This window comes from Zalophus californianus, chromosome 4 (genome assembly GCF_009762305.2).
Source record: "Zalophus californianus isolate mZalCal1 chromosome 4, mZalCal1.pri.v2, whole genome shotgun sequence".
NCBI lineage: Eukaryota > Metazoa > Chordata > Mammalia > Carnivora > Otariidae > Zalophus > Zalophus californianus.
Window position 1 is genome coordinate 161,131,974 of NC_045598.1, and position 24,662 is coordinate 161,156,635.

The window sequence follows — 24,662 nt, forward strand, 5'->3', positions numbered from 1 at the left end:
TCTCTCAGTCTAAAATGAGCTCCTCCCTTGGGGTGCCTGGGTGGCTCAGTCAGTTAAGCATCTGCCTTGGGCTCAGGTCACGATCTCAGGGTCTTGGATCAAGCCCCACGTCAGGCTCTCTGCTCAGCATGGAGTCTGCTTCTCCTTCTCCCTCCATGCTCTTGCTCTCTTTCAAATAAATAAATAAAAATCTTTTTTAAAAAATGATCTCTTTTTTTAGCGTGTTTTCCACGCCCCCCTTAATATAATGTAAATGTTGTTCTTCAGAAAGCATTTCCTAGCCACAACAGCTAAAAATGCTATTTTCTATAATATCAGAGCCTATAACAATGCCTATATTTACAAATTCAACCTTGCTTTTTTTGTTATTTTGTAATGTGCATTTTCTTCTTCCTTGAGACTATAAACTCTTGTTTGTTATCACTCTCACTCTGCCCATTTCTTCAGAACATAGGAGTTAATAGATGTTTAAATAATTGATTTGATGAACCTACAGACGTGGAAATGGAAAAATCATGGGTTGGTTAGAAACTCAGCCCCAAACTTACTACCTGAATTATATTGGGGAAGTAGGCTCAAAAGAGAAATCAGAAGATACCTGACAACATATTTTAATAAAGTCAATTACACTTAGTAAGCATTTACTCAAAATCTGTGTGGTTCTCTCATATCAAATAGTTTTCACAGATTAAAATAATTGAAGGCCAACCTTGGAGAAGAAACAAAAAAACAAAAAAGGCTATTAAAAATATTAGTGCAAGGTTTGAGATAAATCACTGGAAATAAATAACTCATCTAAATAGGCAATTCCTGATTTTTTTTTTTTTTAAGTTTTGAGAGAGATAGAGCAAGCGAGCGAGCAAGCAGGCATGCGCAAGCAGAGGGAGGTGGAGACAGAATCTCGAGCAGTCTCCCCACTGAGAAGCCTGAACTGGGGCTTGATCTCAGGAACCCAAGATCACAACCCCCGCTGAAACCAAGTCGGGACACCTAACCGAGCCACCAAGGCGCCCCTGCAACTCCTGATCTTACTTAAGAACATCTTACTATATAGAAAAGACACCACAGTTATTGACAAGTTCAAAGGGTAACTGACCCTCTATACAAATACACATTTTCTGGATTCTCTAGATACCATGAAGTTCTAAATGTATTCAATATTTACTAAAAGAACCTACTGGACAATTGTACTCAAATATAACTGATAAGTCAACCTAAATCCTGATTCCATATTCCATATTGCCCAGGCCAGTAGAGAGTCAACTTTTGCAATTATGTCTTCAGCTTACATTGAGGAATAAACACTCCCAAGATGCCTTCTGTCTTCTGAAAACATATGCTGGGGATATGGATATTGGTAAAGACACTGTCCACCATACCGTTTATTACTCTGGATGTGATTCCTCATTTGAGAAATCTGTTTAGTGTTTGTCTCTCTACGGAACTGAAATGTTTCCTATAAGAATCATTAATTCTATGATGCAGGTCCCACCCTACCTACACACATACACACATTTTCATGTGTTGGAAGTTGGAATGGGTACTCATGTTTGTGTATATGTATGTGCGTGTGTGTATATAGATATATATGTGTGTGTATATACACTCACACACACATGCATATATGTATATATTAATATGTTTACGTATGTATGTTATGTGCATATACATATATATGATAATGGATTTTCCCCCTAGGAGCTATTATTAAATTATGTTGTATTTTATAAATCATTTATTTGAAATTAAGATAGAAAGAGCCATATCTAACTTTTCCTCTTTGCCTTAGGTAGGAAACCCAAGGTCAAGTTTTGGCTCAATTGTTTCAACCAACATATATTCATATGGTCTATTTTCTTTATTAGTCCTGAGCTCCTAAGTTTTTCCTAGTTCTGATGTCTAAATTTTGTTTATTGAATATCTTTTTACATTGTTATTAAATCCTTTGACTAATGGAGGGCATAAGGGCATAGCATCAATTAAATGTCTCTTGACTATACAAGTTCAAATATCTAATTCCTAGTGTCCAAAGTCCTCAAATAGAAGAAAATAATACTGACACACAGAAATAGTAGGTCCAAGTATTACATACACAGGTCAATTGTAAAGCAAAACCTACTGCCTTTACATTTTTAGTTTAAATTAATGGTAATAACTTTTGCCACCTGAAACTTTTTGCCCCGCTCTATTGCAGAGTAATTTTATCATCTTAACCACTTCTGTATGATGACAACATGAGTCATGCTGAGATTTTAGTAAAACTCTGTCATTATTTCCATTGAAATGTTTTCTTTCTGCCTCCTGATCCTGGACGATATCCGCAACTACAGCTCTAGGTCAGTCTAGTAGCTGACTAAGTATTTACAGGAAATATCCATGAGTAAACCGCCTGCGCTCTCTTTATCAACATCATTTAAAGATTCTAGAGAGGTGTCTGATGAGGAAAGTAAGTTGTTCTAGGAAACCATTAGGGGATTTATACTTCAGAGTTCTTATCTCATAAGGGAAAAAAAACTCCCCTGGAAACGGGGGGGCGGGGGGGGCAGGAATCTTAACCACTGACACCATGTGTGTCCTATTAAAGTTGTTTTTATTTTAGAGTGTTGTAAAAATTGCTTTATATATTTTACATTAAGATCAGAGTAGCTTACTGCTGTGTTGAATTCATAAGAGAAAGGCCCCTTTGGAATTTTCCTGCCCTTGCCTTGTTACACATAGAACATCATGCCTTCAGTGGTGTGTGTAGTTGAGAAATCCTTTTTACAAGTACCCATAAAAAGAGACTAGGACATGTTGCTCCGGACTGTAATTAAATGAGGCTAGTAGAGCTCCCAGATGGGAAGCTGTAGACAGTCACACAAAGGTGTAGCTTCTTTCACTTGCTCACTCCCCGGCCCCTCGGGCAAGCAAGGCTGGCACCAAGACAGGCTCAAAATGAAACTGGCAGGGGAACGGGCCTTCTAGCCCTTCCCTCAGACTGCAAGTCATCAGTGCTTTACACACCCTTAGATTTTTAGGTCTATGTCCAAGACCGTACTTTGTTTTGCCCTCACAAATTTTCATCTTCTCCAGTGCATACTGCGTTAGAGCCCGCTTCTCTGCCCCTCTCCTGCCCTAGACACTTACACCCTCTGAAATGTGAGAATGAGTAAATCTGAAAGAAATCACTGCTTAAAAGCAACAAACACAAAAACACCGACAGGTCCCAATGGTGATGCTCCAGGTTTTATATGATGCCAATCCACTCTCCAGGAAACAAATTTTAAAAATTAAAAAGGGATAGGCAAGGGGGCAAAGAGGGCGGGAGCACTTCCCAAGACATCGCCTAAAGGCTCATTGTGCAGACCACTGAGGCAGGAAATTTGGACACTGTAGCTACTAAGAGAAACACTTAGAGACAGGTGGATCTTCGTTAAATGTCCATTTTATATAACAAGTATACATTGACATTTAAAATGTGGCAGCTTATGGGTGACTATCCCTGTTTATAATCTCCTTAAACATTACTTTTAGCTGCCATGTATCCAGAGTACCTGGGAAATACAGTACAATTTGCTTAAACTAACACAAATAATCAGCTATTTAGCAGAGCAAACAGAGAGGCAAAAAGAACCCCCTCTTTAGATGCTCTCTTCTTCACAGAATAACCCAGTACCCATGTTCCTGCCAACTCTGAAATTTTTAGAAGAGGTTTTTCTCTTATCCGTTCTCTTCCAAACTACTCTTAAGGCCGGCATGTATAAAACAGACCACATAAATTGCAACTCAAGTGTAAACAAAATGTAGAGAAATAAAGAACATATGTCTAAAGCATATTTTCTTGACCCTATCCTCCTGCAACTGTGCTTATTTCCTGCCCTCAGTTCAATCCATCACGATCCACAACCATCTTTAGTATTATCTAATACCTAGTCCGCATGTTGCTGTCAGTTTATATACAGAAAACAAAGATTAGAGGGGTCTTTTTACTATTTCTTCTTAAAAAGTAGATGTTTGCAGAGATTAAGTTTCTAAGTTGCTAAATGATATCTTCTTTTGTTTCCTATCAAGTTAAAAGCCACTTAAAAAAAAAGTAGATGAGGGTCAAGTAATGTCTCGTAAGAGGAAGGGGTTATTTTCAAATTGAAATAGTTTACAGTAGCACATTCCATGTTTAAATTTCAGCACAGTTCTGAGAAAATCTGAGGGCTTAAATAACTGCATCCCAATACTAATAACTGTAGCACGGTGAGTGGAGGCAACCACAAGCAAAAGAGACAGAAAGCGATCAGAGTATTTGTCAAAGCATCACCTAAATTACGCTATCAGTCTGATTGCTTGACTGGGTCAGAAAGAGAAAAGCCATGCTGGGCACAGAGCCCGAAATGTGGGGGGTGGGACTCAGATCCCCAGAGCTGCCATGCAGGCCAGGGAATGAGGGGGCAGAGGTGAGTGCTGAGTGTGACTCAATCCAAGGTAGCCTCAGGGGCTAGCCCAGAGGGTGACTCCAAAACACTAATGATGGAAAGAATAATCTGGAAATCACACTCCCCCCCCCTCCCCAACGAGGACCAATGACACTAAAATTAAAGAAAGAGGGTCTTTGTAGGAGCGGCTGAATCAAAGCAAAGCCAGTGGTTCAATACTTTGGTGTTTATGAAATGACCCTCAGGCTATGTTTTACTCTTTCAAGTTGGAAGATATTGGGAGGGGGTGGTAATGGCAGGGCACCAGGTTTTTTTGTTTTTGTTTTTTTTAAGTATTTGTAGAGCAGCATTAAGATGATGTGTCTGGGTTGGGGGAGAAACAGTTTAAAGTTGGCTTCTTTAACAGACAACCTTAGCTTTATCTTGGATTTTTATTATCAGGAACAAGGAACAAGGTGGGTTTCCTAGGCAGCAAGTTCAGGTTTTGGTTCTGCTCTTGGCCCTAACACTAGAAACTTGCTATGTATTGCCTTGGACCAGTCAGAGCCTCTCCAGATTGCAGTTCCTTCCTCTTCCCTAATGTAATTTGGGAGAATCAAGGATATTCACAAACAACCATTGCGTCAATAGCTTAAAAAAAAATCTTCCCTTAGCTCCTCAGACGGTTTCCTTCATTCAGATCTCTGACCAAATGTTACTCCCTCAATTTCTCTGAATACCCCACGTAAAATAATACACTCCCATCTCAATCTTTCACTAGATTATCCCGCTTTATGTTTCTTGCCAGTCTCCATCTCCACATGAAATTATGAATTCCCTCACTTACTTCTTTATTGCCATGATTCCCACTAGAAAAACTTCTGTAAAGACTCTGAGTATCATGTCTAGACCAGTGATTAGTACATAGCAGTGCTCAATATCTGATAAATTAAGATTGTCATGGGACCTTAAAAAATAACAAGGAATGCCATACACATGGGACAGAATATTATGTTGGCCAATCCTGAAGATTAGTTACCCAAATGACAATTCCCTCTGACCTTGAACATCTTCTGACTCCATGCCTCAGCACCATGATTTTGCTCTTCCATTTGTCATTTAAATATAATGGCATGTTTATATTTTTCTATTAATAGATTATCTAATGTACAACATGGTCCAGACTAGAAATTCCTCCCATTTGAACCTCCAGGTTATACATGAACAGAATAAATTAATCCTTCCAGAATGAATCCCATTAATTAGTGTGCTCAAGTGGGAACGAGAGGACTGCGAGACAGGTCTGGGCGAGGAGTACCGTTTTCATGTTTAAGTAGTCCTTTCTTTTTTGCCCTGGTTCTTTTTCCTGTTTGCCTCCTTTTATCACAGTCTTTCATGATCCCCTCTCTTTTCTTTCTCTAGCCTCTTACCACCTTTGTGGCTAAACCACAGGTCACAGGCCGATTTAAGGAGTCTTAGTCCGTGAGGGTGGACTACCTGTGAGGTGGCAGGATGAGGGTGAAAAGCTGCCACATGCTAAAAGCTTGGCAAATGCACGGTACAGCTACTGGAAAAGCATTCAGTCCTTTTGTCATGAACAACGCTCTCGGGCTTATGTGACAACCACAAAACTTGCCAGTATCTTTTGGCAATTTGTCTTAGAATCATTGGATTTTAGAATTGGACTGGATCTTAGAAATACATCCCCCGTAATACCCTCAATTTACAAAATGAGGAAATAGAGGCCAAGAGAGGTTAAGTGACTTGCCAAGGGTCACAGAATTAATGAGTTGACAGGGTGCAGAGACCCAGATCTCGTGATCGCCAGACCAGAATGTCAGAAAAGCCCCCAAAAAACTCTGCAAGCAGGTCATCAGAAATAAAAGAAAAAGATAACTAATCAAGAAGAAAAGTTTGGGAATGAACACTGAGTAATTTCAAGTGTAAATCAATCCATGACTTAAGATATTTTTTTGAAAAAGCAAATAAGCAGGCAATAATTAAGAAAAAAATAAGCTAAAATACTGTTTTTTTATCTTATAGCCATTTATTGTCTTGTTTTTAATAGATTTCAGTGTAATATCTTATACACTTAGTGACTATTCCATTTCGCTGACCTCTAACTCATGCCTTCCAGTAATCAAAAGCAGCTGATTTTAATGTGCTAGTGCTTTAGTGTGAAGGAGGTTAAGGCTGCATTTGTGTGCAATCAGGTTAAGATTGGCTCCAACAGGAGAGAAATCCATACATATGTTGAAAAGATCTGAAAAATGCCTGTATTCCCAACCTGATTACGACTACATTTTTGCATGGTTTGTCAAAGCAGATCACTGAAATCAAGTCAAGATGTAAAATGGGATAAGGTGGTTTTCTTCTCCATTCTTCCATTAATCACCATGACCTATGGAAGAAAGGAACTTTTCCCTCTCTCACCTGAGGCAAGGTGAGATACTCCACTGGAAGTTATGCCAATTTTATCAATTGGTGCTCAAGTTCTAAAATTAATTTTCTACTTTTCCTTTCCTACATTTGTAAACAGAAGTTTTTATTGGAGAGTAACTTTCCATTTCTATCAACAATTCTATTTTCGTTTTCTTTTTACAAAACATAAACCAGTCAACAAATTCTAACTCCCCTTTTAAACCTACTAACTTTAAAGGTTATATAAATATTTAATTTATTCAACCGAAAATGTAGATACAGAGATTAGAGTGATAGCTGCTCTCTCCTAGTAAATAATATTTGGTACAACCTAAATATGAGCTAAATCAGAGTTCATTGCCGGTTCACTTGTCAAAAAAGATATTAGCAGATGACACACAAACATTTGTTTTGACATAATTTCAACGTTGACAGTATCAGGTTATGTCTTCTATGAAGACAGTATACTGTTGCCGGAAGCAAAAAATATATAAAAATGCAATAAAGATTAGAGGTTAACAACGTCGCTGTTATCTACAAAATTCTCCAGCAAGACTGGGGCTAGGTCAAAATAATTTTGGAGGGGAGGGGAACGTGCTGGTTCTTGTTACACATAAGCATGTTTGTTATAGGAGCATTTTCGGGTTAATTTTTGCTATTAACGCAAACCACAATTGGGGGACCACATTGCTGGAAGAGGAATGGTGGGGGGTAGTTACATAAACAATATACAACAAAGAAAGTCTTTATTTCCAATACCTGAATACATCAGGTTTGTTTTTAGGCACAAGGTTGCAGGTTAAATGCTCTCAGCTATCCAAGAAGTGGCTTATTAGTTTTGTAAGAAAATATTTTCTTTTATTTTGACTGAAAAATACTCAGTTTAACTGAACAAAACCATCCTTGTTAGTGAAAAGCAGACCCAAAAAAACTTTGTTTCAAAGACCCAGCAAAGAAAAGCAAAACTAATTCAAGAGGGAAAGCTGCCTTCCTCATGGTAGCTTCTGAATCTGGATCTAATAGTTCTCAAAGGCCGACCGGAGTCTTCAAGTCTTAAAAGCTTTGTCTTCCTCCATGGATCACAGACATCCCTATGTGGAAGGCCGATAGGAATATAAATCCATTTAAGCAGATATATATTCTCTTTCTGGGCTACAGCCACAGAGCTGGAAAGCTATGCACCAACAGTGAGAATGAAGGCAAACAAACGTTTTGATTATTTTCAAGGGCAATTTTCCAAACACCACTTTCTTTTTTGCTTTTTCTATTTTGCGCACTAGAAAAATCCCCACTTCATCTCTGGCAACATAGCATCCGTTAGTGTTAAAATGAGAAGCGATGATGCTTTCAGAACCACAGCAACAATGCTAAAAACTGCATTTCCCCATCCTGACTTGGCTTCCTCCAGCACCTGAGCTATGTTCGCTTCTCCTAATTTGTAAATGGGCCGAATCCTGTTATTACAGAATAATTACTGCAAATCAGCACAATTACTACAAAGACATGAATAAACACACACATACCAGTAGCTGTTTTCTACAAATTATTATCAAAACAAAGGGAACCGGCTAATTGTGGTAACATTAAGACAACATTTATTCCTCCCAGTGTTTGGGCAAGTTTATTTTAAGTTGTCATCTTCAACTAGTAACGATGCAGATGATTTTACAGATTTCATAAACCTTTCTAATCTAAACTCTTCTCTACTGAAAGTTGGCCGCTTCCCTCAGAGCAACATCTGCAAAGGCCTGATTTCCTAAGAACCCGCTTTTATGGTACATCAGCAACACACACACACACACACACACTCTCTCTCTCTCTCTCTCTCTCTCTCTCTCTCCTAGAAATCTCATTTTAGAAAGCTCATTTGTCATGCACTCTTCTAAATCATTTTCAAGGCATCATGAAAATGAAATACTCGCTTTATATTCTTCACAATTTAAGCAGTTGTCTCTAAAGTGAGTACAGTGTGAAATTTTACCCTGTCACTGATGTTATTACTAGGTTTCCTTTGTGGATAGATGCTCTGGGGGGAGGAGAATTCAGAAAGCACACAGCCCATGCAGGACAGGAATTCTCTAAACTCACCTCCTGGACAATGCCTCATGGCCATCTTACATCTCCTGGATTCGGCGATGGTTGGACATGGTATCGTATCCTTTGCTGGCTTTTTAACAATTTGCCGTGTTCTGGTTTCCAGACCCCATTTAAATCCACATGTGCGATTATTTCTGCTACAAGTTCCCCATTCACTCCAATGACCAACTTCACATCCTTCTAATAAAGAAAAAAAAAAAAAAAAAAAAAACACAGATAACTTGGTCTCCATTTGCCCCGCTGCCATCAAATTTATATAGCTGTATTTCCCCACACCCCCCTTCAGATAAATTAAGTTGTACAGCCCACAAAGACCTGTATTCTCTTTTTGGATGCTTCAATTCTTTGAACCATAGAGTTACTTTCATCTACAATAAGCAACTACCACATAAGTAATTTAAAAACTATTACTTTGTATTTGTCTTAGTTCATTTTTTGAAGGACTGCTATTGGTCCATTCTAAAGACACTGAAATATATACTCTTTAAAAGATTCAACAACTAAAACCTACAGAAAAAGATCCTCTTTTCAAACAATGACAGAAGACATACTTTTACGTGTTAATTCTGAATGCCCCCATAGTAACTCACAAGTATGTTAGTTTTATTTCGGAAGTCAGTACTTAGTGAAAAGGACAGGGAGCTTATTTTGCATTTTCTGGTTATCTCAATTCTTTCAATAGGTACCTAAAAACCACTGTATGTACTCATTTCCTAAATTGGTGCTCTATCTCACTATAATTAGATACGGTCAGATATTTGAAAATGTTTGTTTATATGTAAAAGCTTTTAGCATCTCCTTTTGTAAATTCATATGGTAGAAAAGACAGCTATCCTCCAAACCCCTGAGGTAGATAATAAAAGGATAAAAATATGCAAAGTTAAACCTCACCAAATTCACTATTAAAATGCCCTAGCAGATAAGGACCCGGGACTGGAGTCCACACACAGTATTTTAGCATTTCTGATCTCAGCAGGCATCGTGGTTACTCTGAGATTTTTTCAAAGTTGTTTAAGATTTTTATTCACGGAAGTGTGTAGGACTCTATTTGTAATTTCTTATATTTAAGGATTTTGTAAGAGTTTCCACTTAATATTTATAATGGGGGTGGATCTTGCCTCTCAAAAGCAAATTCAACATTCTGAATACTCTGTTATAGTGACTTTTTTAATAGAGTGTCACCTGTATGAATGTACAAACCCACACATAAACAGGAACATAAGTACACATTTCTTCAAATACCTGTCATTTAAAGGTGTTCTCTGCAAACCTTCAAATATATAATTACAGACTCAACAATATATCTGCAGAAAAGAAGTCCTTACTTTTTTTTAAGTCTCCATTCTAAGGTGCTGGAAAGTCTCGTTTATAATACGTAATTCTGTTATAGATCATATCAGATGTATAATATGTTAAATAAAATTTGGGGGTGGGGACAATGCCATTACACCTGGAGATTAGATTCATTCGATTAGGTATTCATCAAAATGTAGGTATTATAGATCTTTACCTTTTCATCAGTTGTATAAAAATATCAAAGTGTTTTTCAAACACTACAAAAGTATAAAATTTATAAAATGTATATTCCTAATTATTCATGAGCAGTGTACACATGTATATTAAGTTATGCATTCTAGATAAATTCAGTAAAACATTGTTTTAATATACCTTGGCAACATGCAATCATCAACAAAATCAATTTTGCACAAAAAATTTCTTTCCAATTTTTTAAATGGCTAAACAAGAAGCACCATAATTAAGCTACATAACAAAAGTGACAGAACAGTTAACCACATGGTACTGCTTGTAAATTTTGTTCTTTTACACAAAATGCTTTTCTCTAACAGTTATTAATAATTTAAGGTAAAAAAGGTTATGTGTTACAGATGATAAAGCCATACCAGCACTTAAATAGTTGACCTAGGCAACACACAACTAGCAAATTTGTAGCAAGATTTAGTAGACTACCGATGTCCTGATGCCCCCAAAATTCAGCAAGTCAGCAAAGAACTTAAATAATTTTCAGTTCTAATTAACAAGAGAACCAATTTGTTTTTAAGTTGAATATATCCAGCATGCATTATTTTTCAAGAAACAGGTGTTAAAATAAAAGTTTGAAAGTTACATGAAAAACTACTCACCCACACATTCCATGGTTTCATCTAATGGTGCAAAACCATCTGGACATTCATCAAAGCAGCGGCCTCTATGCAAATAAAAGCCTACTTTGCACTTGGTACAAAAGTCTTTGCTAAAGCAAGAATCACAGTTTTCTATTCTGCATCCTAAAAACAATTTTAAAGAAAAAAAGAACATTTCAGTCAAAGAAATTTACTTGTTTTGCAAATAACACTCACAAATTTACCAGTTAGCTCCATCGAAATTCTAGTAGTTAAAGAAATATGCGTTCAACTCATTTGTTTGCTAATGCCATCACATTCTAAATCACTCCTACCTCTTCCAACAAGCTCACCACATCAATAGGCTGACAGCATTCCAGCCTAGGCCTTAAGCAGCATAAGACCCTTCAGAAAATTTTGCAACTACAAATGAGATGAAAACAAAGGATTAAAAAGAAAAAGCAAACACGCCCACTACAAATCTCATTGCTGCTGAGATTGAAATCTGTTCTGCTCTTCAAAAAACCTATAGTGAAAAACACAATGGGAATATTCTAATCAGTATCTTCTGTTTCAGGACAGTAAATTAAAATCCTGTTTAATGCTGGTCAGTGCTGGCATTTACTTTCAGCAGAAGGTGTCTTAACTTGGAGGGGTAGTGTAGGTCACTAGTTTGCAAACCTACAATGTGCCAAAGGCTTTACATGCATTTCCATTTAGTCTTTATAATAATCCTACGAGGTGGGCGGTGGTATCCTTATTTTGCAAAAAAGGAACCTGAATTTAAGAGAAAGTCACACAGCTAATAGTGGCTGAGCTGATTCTGAGAGGCCCCCAAACCGATTGCCTTCTAAATCTGTAATATTTTCTCTATAATGCACTAACAGAATATCACTAGTTGCAGTTTGTGAAAAAGAAGTGGTTTTTAGGTCTGCTAGGTCTGGGTTTGAATCCCAGCTCCGCTTTTAGCAGCTCTGTGACTCAGGACAACAATAGGCCTCTGAGTGTCTATTTCCTTCTGTATAAAACAGGGACATCACTGACTTTACAAGGCTGTTGAGAAGATTTGTACTGGCATATGCAAATCAACTGGAGATTAGAAATATGTATTTTTCCACTAACCCACACATTTTACAACAAAGTATAAAAAGAAGAATGAATTTATAGGCTAAGTATCCTAGGTCAGATTCCCTGGTAGGCCAGTAACATCTGGACCAGAGAGAATTGGCTTGCACAGGTGAAAATATATTTTCTATATTTCTATATATATATATACTCTCTCTATATATATAGAGGTCAGATTCGCTGGTAGGCCAGTAACATCTGGACCAGAGGGATTGGCTTGCACAGGTGAAAATATTTATATATATATATATACACACTCTCTATATATTTTATATTTCTATATAGAAATATATATTTCTATATATATATACTCTAAATATATGTATTTCTAAATATATACACTCTACTCTTCAAGTACAGGAAAGAAAAAGGAGGATTAATTAAAAGCTCAGATTTTTAACAGATTATAGTACATATTACTTATAACAGACTTAATTGATGGCAATTAAGAATACATAAAGCTCTATGAAAACTCCATGGCAACACTTTTATTCATTTAACAAGCCTCTGAATGCCACTACTGTATTTGGTCCTTTAATGATTCAGAAAAAGGCTTAAGATGGACTCTTCCTGTAAGCAAAGAGATAATGGAATAAAAAATAGAACCAAAACATGGAATCACTGAATATTTTGAAAATTGAGAAAATAAAAAGTTTTGTTGAGATAGATTATATTTTAAATAATGACAAGGTTCTGGACCTATAAAAAGAAAACGGCAATTCTTCACCTTTCAGTTTGGGGTCTCACAGGTCTTCATGCATTAAATGGCCACCATGAAGCAGCTAACTCAATCTGTGAAATGTTACCAAACTTACAATTGGAAAACCAACTATGTATGGGTGAAAGTCCATAGTCAAATTACACTACTGCTCTTTTGGGGAGGATGGTGGGTAAAGAAGAACAGTTTATCACCCCATAAAATGTGCATTTGTAATCTTAAATGCTGTAACCTATATTGTAATGAAATGGTGGTCTATAGCTGGTCAGTAGCTTCTTAATCATGGTCAAAACACATGACCATCATGTCCACAAATTGTTGGTTTTCTTGCCTTTTTAGAAAAGCAAGCAGCCCTTCCTACTAGCCGAATTATTTTCCAAGAAATGATAAACATTCCAAAACAGAACTAAGGGGGGAAGAGAACAAAGCATTTATATTAAGAAAAGAGGACTGTACACTTTATAGATCAGCTGTTATCTACAAAGTCTGAGTTTTCTTTAAAACACGAGTTACACCAGTAAGCTCTTTGGCCTAAAAGTTATAGCAATAAGCATTTGGAAATAATGTTACAAGGTCCTCTGCTAATCTTGACTGCTACTTGCAGCGCCCTAATTTCTTTCTTCATTTCATTCCATGGCCCTAATACCAGTTCATAGAATGTGAATTTCTGAAATACCTATCATTCTCTGTCAAGTCCCTTAGGACTTCTTCAGGCGTAAATCCTGCTAAAAGAAAGCTCGATTATTTGTCTTCAAATTTAAGTAGAATATCTGACGCATTCAAATTGTAGACTACTTCAGACATGAAAAAGCACGAGGTGAATTATGAGCAATGGCTGAGAATACGCTCTAAGATCTATCATTAAGTGAAAAAGGCAAGTTGCAGGATATAGAGAGTATGGTACAAGAAAACCACACGTGCGCTCATGAAGGAGCTTAGAGAAGTTAATTTGGGAAAGGGGTGGTGGAGTTTTGAAATAGGTTAAAAATTATCTATTTCTGAATCATATGAATCTTTTGTAATTGTAATGCATTTATGTATTAAAAGTAAAACAAGTTATTTCAATGACACCGTGACTTGCTTAAATTTACAGAAAATAACGCTATAATATAATGTTCTGAAACAAATTCTTTTGATTCCAACTGGCAAGAATGAATCAAGGAATAGTACTCGATCCAAGTTTTTCAGAATTGGAAATTCTGAAAAATTATGTACATGAAATTATACCCCTTATAATGTTGAATCTACCTTAGCCTCAAAATACCCAACTGTTTGGCCATCTCTTGTCCAGTATTCTTTGTTTCCATATGTTCAAGGGTGCTTTCCGTTCATTCAAGTCATTAGGGGAAAAAATCCCTAAATATTTCTTATTCACAGAGCATTTAAACAAAAGCTTTGACTGGCACCAAGTCGTAACATCATCCAAAGCTCCGCTGACCTTCCTGGTCTCAGTGACTCCACCACAACATAAAAACCGGTGCAGGCGGCCCACAGCACTCAGCAGCCTCAACAGACACAACTCATCTAATCACCAACACCTTTGAACTGAAAGCTTTTTAAAGCAACCGCACAAACCACCTAGCCTGACAATCTGCTCCTTGACATGCTTCTCAGAAACCTTTTCTCACCATCTCCAGCCCCATCCACAGCTCCCTGTCCCGTTCGACTACTTCTCCTAGAACTCACTCTTCTGCTTTGGAGAAAACCACTGTGGAGCCTCATAGTTCTAGGCTTTTCCCTCCAGCCTGTATCCACACTCCCAGAAATTTCTTCAACTGGTCATACTTAAGCAATTCAGATTCACATCAACCTTATTAATTCCTTTTTAGAAAAGTGAAACATTCTCATTATAAATATTCAAAACAGGTAAAGATACAGATATACTCTTTTTTTTATTTTTTTTTATTTATTTATTTGACAGAGACGCAGTGAGAGAGGGAACAAAAGCGGGGGGAGTGGGAGAGGGAGAAGCAGGCTTCCCGCCGAGCGGCGAGCCCGATGTGGGGCTCGATCCCAGGACCCTGGGATCATGACCTGAGCCAAAGGCAGATGCTTAATGACTGAGCCACCCAGGTGCCCCGATACAGATATACTCTTATTTACCTGAACGGTACATCAGGCCTGCTTCCCAGAAATAGCCATTGTATTAAATATCTGGGAAAACCTTTATGTTAATTTTATCAATAAATGAGTTTTAAAACACCAAGAGGATCATTCAACAGACTGGTGAACTTTAGAAAACCCTATACGGCTTAAGAAAACAGGAATACCAAAGTTTGCTAAACATGGGTCTCTATAAAAATCTGTACTTTAAGGCCTTGTTCAGAAATAAGACCATGGTTTAGCCAACTTACATGCCTCTAAATTACAGTGCCTCCTCAAAAATGTAATCCAAGCGAGCACTGCCAATATTGGTTTAAGTAAAATTACTGTTCAAGTGAGACTGTGTCCAAATACAATCTGATGGGGCTGTCATTTGGTGAGGGGAGCTCACCCTGGCCAAGAAACAAAGTAGGGTAGGTGCCCTCTCCTGCCCTTGCGTGGTATCCATACAGGCTCCATTATAACATTTTTCAAATTATACTTAGTTCAGTTCAACAGTCCATTCCAAGCATTCTCCAAAAATGGAGCACTTGCCAGGTATTGTACCAGGCCCTGAGAACATAAAATTATAATACCCATTCCCTGTCCTGGCGGGGCAAAAGCCAAAGGGCGGGGGCCACGAGGCACTCACAAACACTGCAACATAGCACAGTAGATGTTAAAGGCATGTGCCGTGTGTGGTAGAGATAGAAAAGACAGACCCATTTCTGTTCTGCCATTAGTTTTTTGTTTTTTGTTTTTTTTTTTTCCTTTCAGTCTGTAAATTCTTTGTTTCTAACACAGTGCCGGACACATGGTGGAGTTTCCATGCTTGCCAAGTGAACTAACATAAGAGCCATTTAAAAACTCAATTCCTTTATATTTAAAAACTCATTTGAATGCTTAGTATGAGATCGCTTGCACATGCCCTGTAAATATCTTTAGAAAGAAAAGCCATGGTGGCTGGAAAGGACTGCAAATCTCATTGGAAGAATAAATAGTCCAACACCTGAAAACAATTATAATAGAGAACATAAGTATTGAAGTGTGGTAGGTAATACAGGTCATGGAAGTTGGAACCTCAGCTGAGCAGGTTTGAGAGAGACAATGGGAAGAGTAGAGCCGTGGCCAGGGTGACTCCATTCACAATCACACAACAGAAAATTCACATGGCACGTGATGGACCTGTGAAGAGTGGCTTGAATGAGCCAGAGATTAGAATCAGGGGATGGTTACTTAGGTGTAGATTGCTGTAGGTGGAGAATTTCACTTCTTATTTTACTTCATTTCAAACAAAGAAGTTAAATTTTAAATTACTTGTACGTTGTACAAGTATTTAAGTAATAATTAATAAAAATGAAGTTAGTTTCAAGCTTAAGGCTTGGTCTGACTAGCAGTGAGAGGTCTTCATAGATTCTTGAGCATGAAAGCAACATGACCAAGATGGTACCTGGTTTGTCCCCTGATTTCAACAGATAGAAGTGCCAGGAGGCCAAGCATCATGCTGGGGAGCTAAAAGGCATGGAGGAGAAAGCAAGGTTCCTGCACTTCAGGATCCTGGTCTACTAAAAGCAATGGTACACAGGCAGGCAATGAGATAGTAATGCGATTACTCTTTCATATATACAGAGTGAGCGGGGGAGTGCATACTTTCAGGAAATTAGGTTTCCTGAAAGAAGGAAGAGAGTGGGGGTAAGGAAAACCACCAAGAGGCTCAACACTAAGATGTAACGGTCATGGGAAAGGGAGTTACAATCAATCAATACAACTGACAAACTGGGTGGAAGAGATGAAAAACTAAGAAGCCAAAGATCCCCAGTCACCCTCTCTTCCTTTGGTGTTCCAGCCCTCCCGGGGCTTTGGCACGCCGAGAGAGTGAGTTTTGTTTATCTTCCCACCAAAGTCTAGGTGACAAGAACCATCCATTAACCGAATAGCTCAGAATGGCCAATCATATAAACAGCAGAAGAATTAAAACCTTAAATTAAAAGCAGAGAAAAACCAGCCTTTGTTAAACTCAACTGTGAAAATGTAATTCTATATACAGCAATTAAATATTAGAGAAAGGGAAGCAATCGGTGAAGTAGAGAAGACCTCAGACCCATACAGATGCATCCTTTTCTATTATTTCTTCATAATCATCAGGGCTGTTGGGTGGGTACAGGCTGCCTGAGCACACCATGAAAATCTGACTGCCTAGTGTCTAACTGCCCTTTATTGGGCATCTCTATTCAGCATTTCCATTCAGAATGTAACAGATGCTGACCCCCACTAGGGTTATTTAGTCTTCAGACTGGAGTCATAAGTATCAAAGAGCATCAAGCCAGACCCCTGAAAACCCTAGAGCTTCTCCACTCAGTGTATGCTAAAATTTTAACAGAAACTCATGGGACAGGTTGTTCCAAAAGACATTCAAAATTAGACTGTTAGCAATTTCTCACATGGGAAGTACTAAACTGTGTAACTTAATATGAGTTTTTTTAATTGTTTAAATATTTTTAGGCTTCTCTAACAACTACAAATACTGCTGTTTAACCTTCCTTCTCAAAACTTGCAATGGCTTATGTATCCCTAATTAAAGTTTTTAAGCTTTATGTTACCAAAATCATGCATTTCTAATATGTACTACTGCAACAATCCCATTAGGCTAGGGACTGTTGAAAACTATGACCTAAAATTTAAAATTACATTTTTTGTAGTATGGTCTAAGTTACACACAGCTCATTAGAAGCTTAGGTTTCAACCTAAAATAAATAAAAGATTCAGAGGTTTCAGGACTCAATGTTTCATACTTACAACTGAACTATTTGTGTGATGACACAGAAAACCAGCTCTACTGTTAAAAGAAGATCCAGTGTAGAAATCTGTGTAAAACCCATCGGAATGGGGTTAAGCCAAGATTGCCCTTACTAAGTTAGGAGAATTAGCATAGGGTGAAATTCAACTGCATCAAGTGCAGAATAGGAGACTTGGAACAGGAGCCAAAGGCAGGAAATAAGAACTATGTTGAGAATATAGTGGCCTTCCAAATAGCACAATGGTTAGCACATCTGAGGTTAGGATTTTGGCTCATTTACTATTATATGATTGTGGGCGAGATGGCAAAACTCTGCCTCAGTATCATTATCTATAAAAAGAGGTAATATCTCAGGATTGAGAGAATTCAGCAGGCTTGACAAAGGTGAGAATTTCAACACAATATCGACTGTGCAATTAGTGATCAAAGAATGTGAGCTATCATGAGTAAAAATTTACCAACTAGAACAGTCCAAGATGGTGGATGAAAGGAAGCACAAACAAGATCCAAGGATACTCCACGTGTAGTGGTCATGTAGGTACGTATATATATAATCATTTTAATAAATCTTTATATATGTGCACTACTCAAATGAAAGACATTATCCAAACACCAATACCTGTAGTCAATATAATGGCTTTACCTTTGTTTAGGTCATTCAGCTAAAGAAATGGAATATAATCATTCATTGGTTACCTACGTAGAAAGTCATCTACTTCAAACATTAGGAACCAGAACTCAGGAAAACAGAGATCCAAATGCAATTTTGACCTTGGTAGAGAAAATTACATCCTCTCTGTGCCCTACTCCCTTCACCAACAGATAGGAGGGAAGAATACTAGACCTAACCATATCAGATGATTGTCTGGAGTACCAAATTTAAGATGAGAACAAAAAGAACAGGTGAAAAGTACCACGTAAAAATTGTATCACTCCCTAAAGCTAAATAAGCCCATCCAAAATATTGTTATACCGTGTATCACAAAATATTCAACAGATACTGCTTGAAAAGTGCAGCACCCTGTACTTTTAAGTACAATGAAGACGTTCAATTTTTGAAGTGTGCTAAAGGTGGTCTATCATAGCCATTAGGGTAGTAAATTACTACAAGGGTAGTAAAATTCTGGACTTGGTTGGAATTTTAATCAAGTTGCAATTTAGCTAGGAAATGGAGTCCAGTCAGAAATTTATGTATTGTTTTTCAGGTAGCGATAAGAGTTCTATCTTATATGCCAAAGTGTCCTTTATTTCAACTTTGGAGGACACATATACTATCAAAAGTAACTTGTTTTCTCCTGACTCAATTTACAGTGCTTACAACAGTTCATTTAAAAAACAAAATACCTAAAACTCAAATTTGTGAAATATGTTGGTAGATGCACTGTAATATTTGAATGTTTAAGAATTTTATCTTGCCCCAAAAAAACCCCAACTATATCTTGCCCACCCACACAAAAAAATCTGAAGAAACACTGAGGTTTGTGTGAAATCATGCGATCAAACAATGAGTAACTATAAAAATGTTGGCTCCATTTCTCGTGTATTCAAGTGATGCATATTTGAAGTCATTCTCAAAATAACTTAAAACTTGGATACATTTGCCTTGAATACAAAACCAAGTGTTTAAACGGACTTTGTCCACTTAAAGCAGATCAGAAGGGAGGACAATTACCTCAAAATAAAATAGGGAAGGAATGTGATAAAAAAGTTTTTAAAAATCATAAAGCAAATTAATGTCTCTTATCAGCTTTTATTTTCCTACCAAGTAGCAGATCTCTCATCTTGGTTACTCTTTGTGCTTCTCCTTTTTTTGGTAACTTGTCAACCTTTCACGTTAAGGTAGAACCAGAGTACTTTCATAAACTTCAGTCCTGAGACTTAGTTGAATTTCTCCAAATGTTGGAGAATGCATCTCTCTCCACCTAACAAAACAGGATAGTATACAGAAGCTAATACAGGTCTTGCTTGCCACTCAACCGTCATGCAAGGAAAACAAGAACAATCTCTCAATCCCTTCACACTCCAAAATCAGCAGACTTTTCCTCTAAAGGGCCAGGTAATAAATATTTCAGGTTTGGTGGGCCATGCAGTCTGTCTAAATTACTCAACTCTGTGGTAGAGCAAAGCCAGCCGTAGACAATATGTAGGTGCTTAAGTGTGGCTGCTTTCCAATAAAACTTTATTTATAAGTACTGAAATTTAAAGTATTATTTTTGTGTTCCCCACAAAAATGTGTAGTCTTTTTTTGATATTTTCCCCAACCACTTAAGAATCTAACAGCTATTCTTACAAGGGCCCCACAAAAATGGTGGCAAGCCAGATTTTGCCTGTGGGTCATAGTTTGCTGACTCCTAGGCTGCAGAATGATTGAAAGCCATGGGGCATATTGAAGGAAAAAGGAAAAAAGAAATAGGTTTCATTTTTAAAACCCCAAATGTTAGCTTTTAAGCTTAGGGAGGCATAGTGATGTCTTATATACATCATCTGGCTGTGTTCATAAGACAAATACCAAATGAATAAGAGGATGCTGGAATTGAGGTATCACAATGTGGGAACATTTTTAGTTCCATGTTTCTCATACTAATACTGATAAATCAAGAAAGAGGACATTTTTGTCAATAGGTCAAAATTCCACGCTGTTTTAATAAGCTTTTATTTTCTTGATTACATATGGCATTGACTTATCAGTGAAGGGCTGGCTGGAGAGAAAGAAGAGAGAATAATTTTACCAAACAATACTTTTTGGCTAAGACCTGCATAACATTTATGCCTCGCCCTATGGTCTGATATACCTGCCAACTGTTTGTGAAGGTAGCTTTGCTATCTCCGCTTACCCAGTTTGATGATAAAAGTAGACAGTTTCATCCATGCTATGTAGGAGCAGCAAACCCTCAGGCTTGTCAGTAGACTTCTCAGAACTTGTTACCTGCTCTGTAAATGGGGATAACACTGCTTCAGTCCTAGGATTGATTACCAGGAGCCAATGAAAGGATGAATGTGAATGCACTTTAAAAACTAAAGTGCAAAATAGAAGCCTTATTTGCACAAAGGAAAACCGAGCACAAGGTAGCATCTGCCTTTCAAACAGAATGATACTGTCAAACTTGGGTCTAAACTGAAATAAGAGGCTTAATTCAAAAGAACTACCCCATAAGAAAATTAAATGTAAGCTCAAGAAATAAGACTTCCTTTATTAAATAGCAGAGCAGGCTTTTTACTTTCCAACCATTAGGATCCTAACTAAAAATTTTAAAAAAAAATCTTCATTGATGAGTATTGAAAATTACAAAGCCATGTTTGCCACAGAGAAGAAAATAGTTATTCTAGCTCTCAGGATATCTATTTGATATAATCTAGCTTCTAGAATAAGGAGAGAGGAAGTGTGGCCCAGTAGTTTTCTCTAGAGGGTTATGTAATACGATTAATACAGGGTTGCTTACAACAAAGCTATAGGGCTTCGCTGCCATGGACCAGCATATGAAACATCCCCAGTGTGCGGGGAACAACCATTACTGGAGCTCTTGGTGGCATCTCTGATGTGGCCACTTCTTAAACCCTTGATGGCTTAGCCACACTGGGGAGACAGGTCACAAGGATCAAGATGGCTCTGCTATGGCCACAGGAGGACCACTGTCTTCTTTCAAAGGCCAAGTTGGTCATGTCATTTCCCTGCTTTAAAATCCTTGGCAGCTTCCCTTTACTTCCAGGATCAGTTTAAACCCTTGATTTTAGAGCCCAAGATCCTTCCGGCTGGACCTACCCTGCTACTTCCCTAGCCTCATCGCCACGGGTACCTGACCCCGGCCAGGGCGAAGTTCCCTCTACACTCCCCAGGTCCTCCCAGCATCCAGATACCCGAGACAACAATTCTTCTCTTGTGGTTGTTATATGTTTGTCATAATCCTCGCATCAAATGGGGACCCGATGAAGAAAACGGAACGCTTCTTCTATTCTGTATCACAAGGCCTAGCAAAAGGGCTTGACATAACAGAGGATGACAAGTGTTAACTGTGGAATGACTAAAAAATCTACTAAATTTCTATCAGCTTAGAATAAACACTGAAACAGAGTCCACCCTGTATATTTTAATGCAATAGCATGATTTTGGTATAAAAATACATTATAAAGAGCTCCATTTCCAAATTAGACAACAATCTTTATGTACTACATTGAAGCTCTTTATGTCTTTCTTTTTTATCTTCAAGGAACAAAAAGAATGTGTATTCCTTAACTGTAAACCATGCAGAGAGGAGCATTGGAGGAAGACTGTACTTTGCAGAAACTAGACATAAAACAGATCAATATTAAAATGGTAACTGCCAATAGTAGATATTACTGAGATTTCTTTTATAGATGCATGACAGTTATTAGAATTAGAAATTATTACCCAAGACTGTGCTATGTAATTTGTGTAAGCTTGCAAAGCTAGTAACTGTTGTAGCTCAAATCAGAGCTAAGTTCCTGCTAATCCAGTGTTCTTTCAAAGATGTGATTTAACCACAACTTGATTTTTTTCTTTAGAATGTAAAATCTAATGTCTTGAAATCCTTAACGGGGTTTAAAACACTGACAACACTGACCATTTCAGAAAACAAAACAAAACAAAACAAGAACAAAGACTTTGAAATTTTTCTCTACTCAGGTTTGTAATTGTACATAATAGTTTCATCTACATTACATGATTTTTGAAGGAACAATGTAAAAAAAGAACATTCTACTGGTGTATCTCAGTCTCTGGCGTCACACTGTTCCTGGCAAATTGTGTGACTTTGGGGAAGTACTTACTTAGAAACCTCAACATGCACATTTTTTGGTGGGCTTGAGGGAGATGAGGCAGAGAGAGAGACAGAATCAATTAGGTCTCTTTCAGATCTATGTGATATTTTTTTTTTTTAATTAAGGGAACTTCTACATGCCTGATAGAAGCCTTATAGGGTTGTGAACACATACATACACACACACACACACACACACACACACACACACACACACTCACACACTCATTCTGGATGATCAGTGAAAGTATTAATTGAATAAAACATCCTCTCTTTTAAGCACTACTTGAAATATGCTGTTATTATTTGTTTTCTTTGTCACAACACATTAAGCTGCTACTTCTCTTTACCTGAACTTGACCTACAAAATGATGAGGCAGGAGATATTTCACAATACACCCAATTACATAGAAAAGTATCACCCAGTTATCTTCATCATCGTCTATCCTCATCATTATACTAAAAGAATAATAAAGATGGTGAAAAGAGCTGTTCCATGATGAACAACCTTCCTGGTTGCTGCACTGTACCACTATCTTTCTAATCATATTTCACATCTCATCAAAATTAGTTTACCTTTACATGATTTTAAATGCTAAAACTAATTAATAGGAATGTCTTCATTAAATATAAAAGTAGCTTCAGGTCTGTGATTCAGCAGTCTTACACAGACCTGTACCTCTGAAACAAATAATGTTTAAAAAAAAGAAGAAGATGATGATGATAGTAGGAAGGGAAAAATGAAGGGGGGGAAATCGGAGGGGGAGATGAACCATGAGAGATGATGGACTCTGAGAAACAAACTGAGGGTTCTAGATGGGAGGGAGGTAGGGGGATGGGTTAGCCTGGTGATGGGTATTAAAGAGGGCACGTTCTGTGTGGAGCACTGGGTGTTATATGCAATTAATGAGTCATGGAACACTACATCAAAAATTAATGATGTCATATATGGTGATTAACATAACAATAAAAAATTTTAAAAAACTAATGATGTAATGTATGGTGATTAACATAAGATAAAAAAATTTAAAAATTAGCTTCAATTTTTAGCTTGTATGTTCCATAAATTTATAAAGCAATCCCTCTTTAAAACAAACTGAAAAGCACTTCAAGAAACATGTAGTCCAGTAACAAAGAACATGGGTTGTCACCAGACATGCATTCCAGTATCGACTCTGCTCTGTATCCGTCAGTGACTTTGAATGAGCTACTAACTTCTCTAGCCCTCCATCTTCTTGCCTCAAATAGTCAGGAATCGAATGCATAAGCTGTTGAAGAGATTTAGCCAAAAAGAAAGTGCTAAGTGTGTATTATTAGTAATAAGTACAAGGAGTCTTTCATGGAAGAGCAGTTAATATTACTGAGCCCACCCTCCTACTCTGAGAGACCCTGAGCTACCTAGGATTGATATCAATCATCCAATTCATACGTATTAAGCACCTTTTAGATGCCCAGCCCTTGACTGGCTGGCCTCAGGCAATTAAACTGTGGTTCTGTTGAGGCCAAGCCTGGGTACAATCCCCTGAAACTAAAATCAATTAATAAATGCTTTGTTCTATCCCAGTCATAGGTGCATCAAAACAGCCAGCTCTCTTGCAGGGATGGAATTCTTGAGAAGCAAGCATTAAGAATCAAGAGACTCAGCAGGTAATGACATCTCACTTAAGTTCTGATAAAGGGGCAGTAGGGCCATCCTCATGGTCCCTTTAAAGAACAATTCCTTAACCTTATTAAGTTATGGTCAGTTTATTAACGAGCTGGTAGCAGCTCTTTTGTAATGTAAAAACCACTTTAGCCAATGAAACTTCCGCAGCTGGAAGTAACCTGTTAACTAAGACAGTGTGTTTTCTGCAGAGTGGCCTGTAGGGCAAAGTCCCTCTTTGGGAAAGAAACCAGTTTAAGAGAATGCCTTTCAAAGGGTGCTAATTAAAAGTGAGGACCTTCAAAAAAAGATATTCTGACGCTTAACAAATAATGTGTTTTGTGATTTTATTTTCTCCAAGAGAAGCAGTATGGTATGGTTAAAGAAAAATAGCTAAGTGAAATAAATCAGACAGGGAAAGGCAAATATCGCATAATCTCACTTATATGTGGAATCTAAAGAAAGAGAAAAGAAAAAAAAAAAAACTCAGGAAAAAGAAA

General features: G+C 37.5%; 1 protein-coding gene across 4 annotated transcripts in view; it reads right to left on the reverse strand.

Moving 5' to 3' along the window:
* The window catches only part of RSPO2 (R-spondin 2), a 151,600-nt gene that overhangs the window by 39,769 nt on the left and 87,169 nt on the right, over positions 1-24,662 (reverse strand). For 3 of the 4 annotated variants that reach the window (XM_027615885.2, XM_027615913.2, XM_027615904.1), the window contains 2 exons: positions 11,045-11,188; positions 8,895-9,083 (listed from right to left, as the gene is read on the reverse strand). In XM_027615885.2, coding sequence (XP_027471686.1) covers positions 8,895-9,083; positions 11,045-11,188 — 333 coding nt within the window. Of the gene's footprint in view, positions 1-7,843; positions 7,981-8,894; positions 9,084-11,044; positions 11,189-24,662 lie in introns of those variants that run through there. The other variant, XM_027615895.2, reaches the window with a different exon arrangement.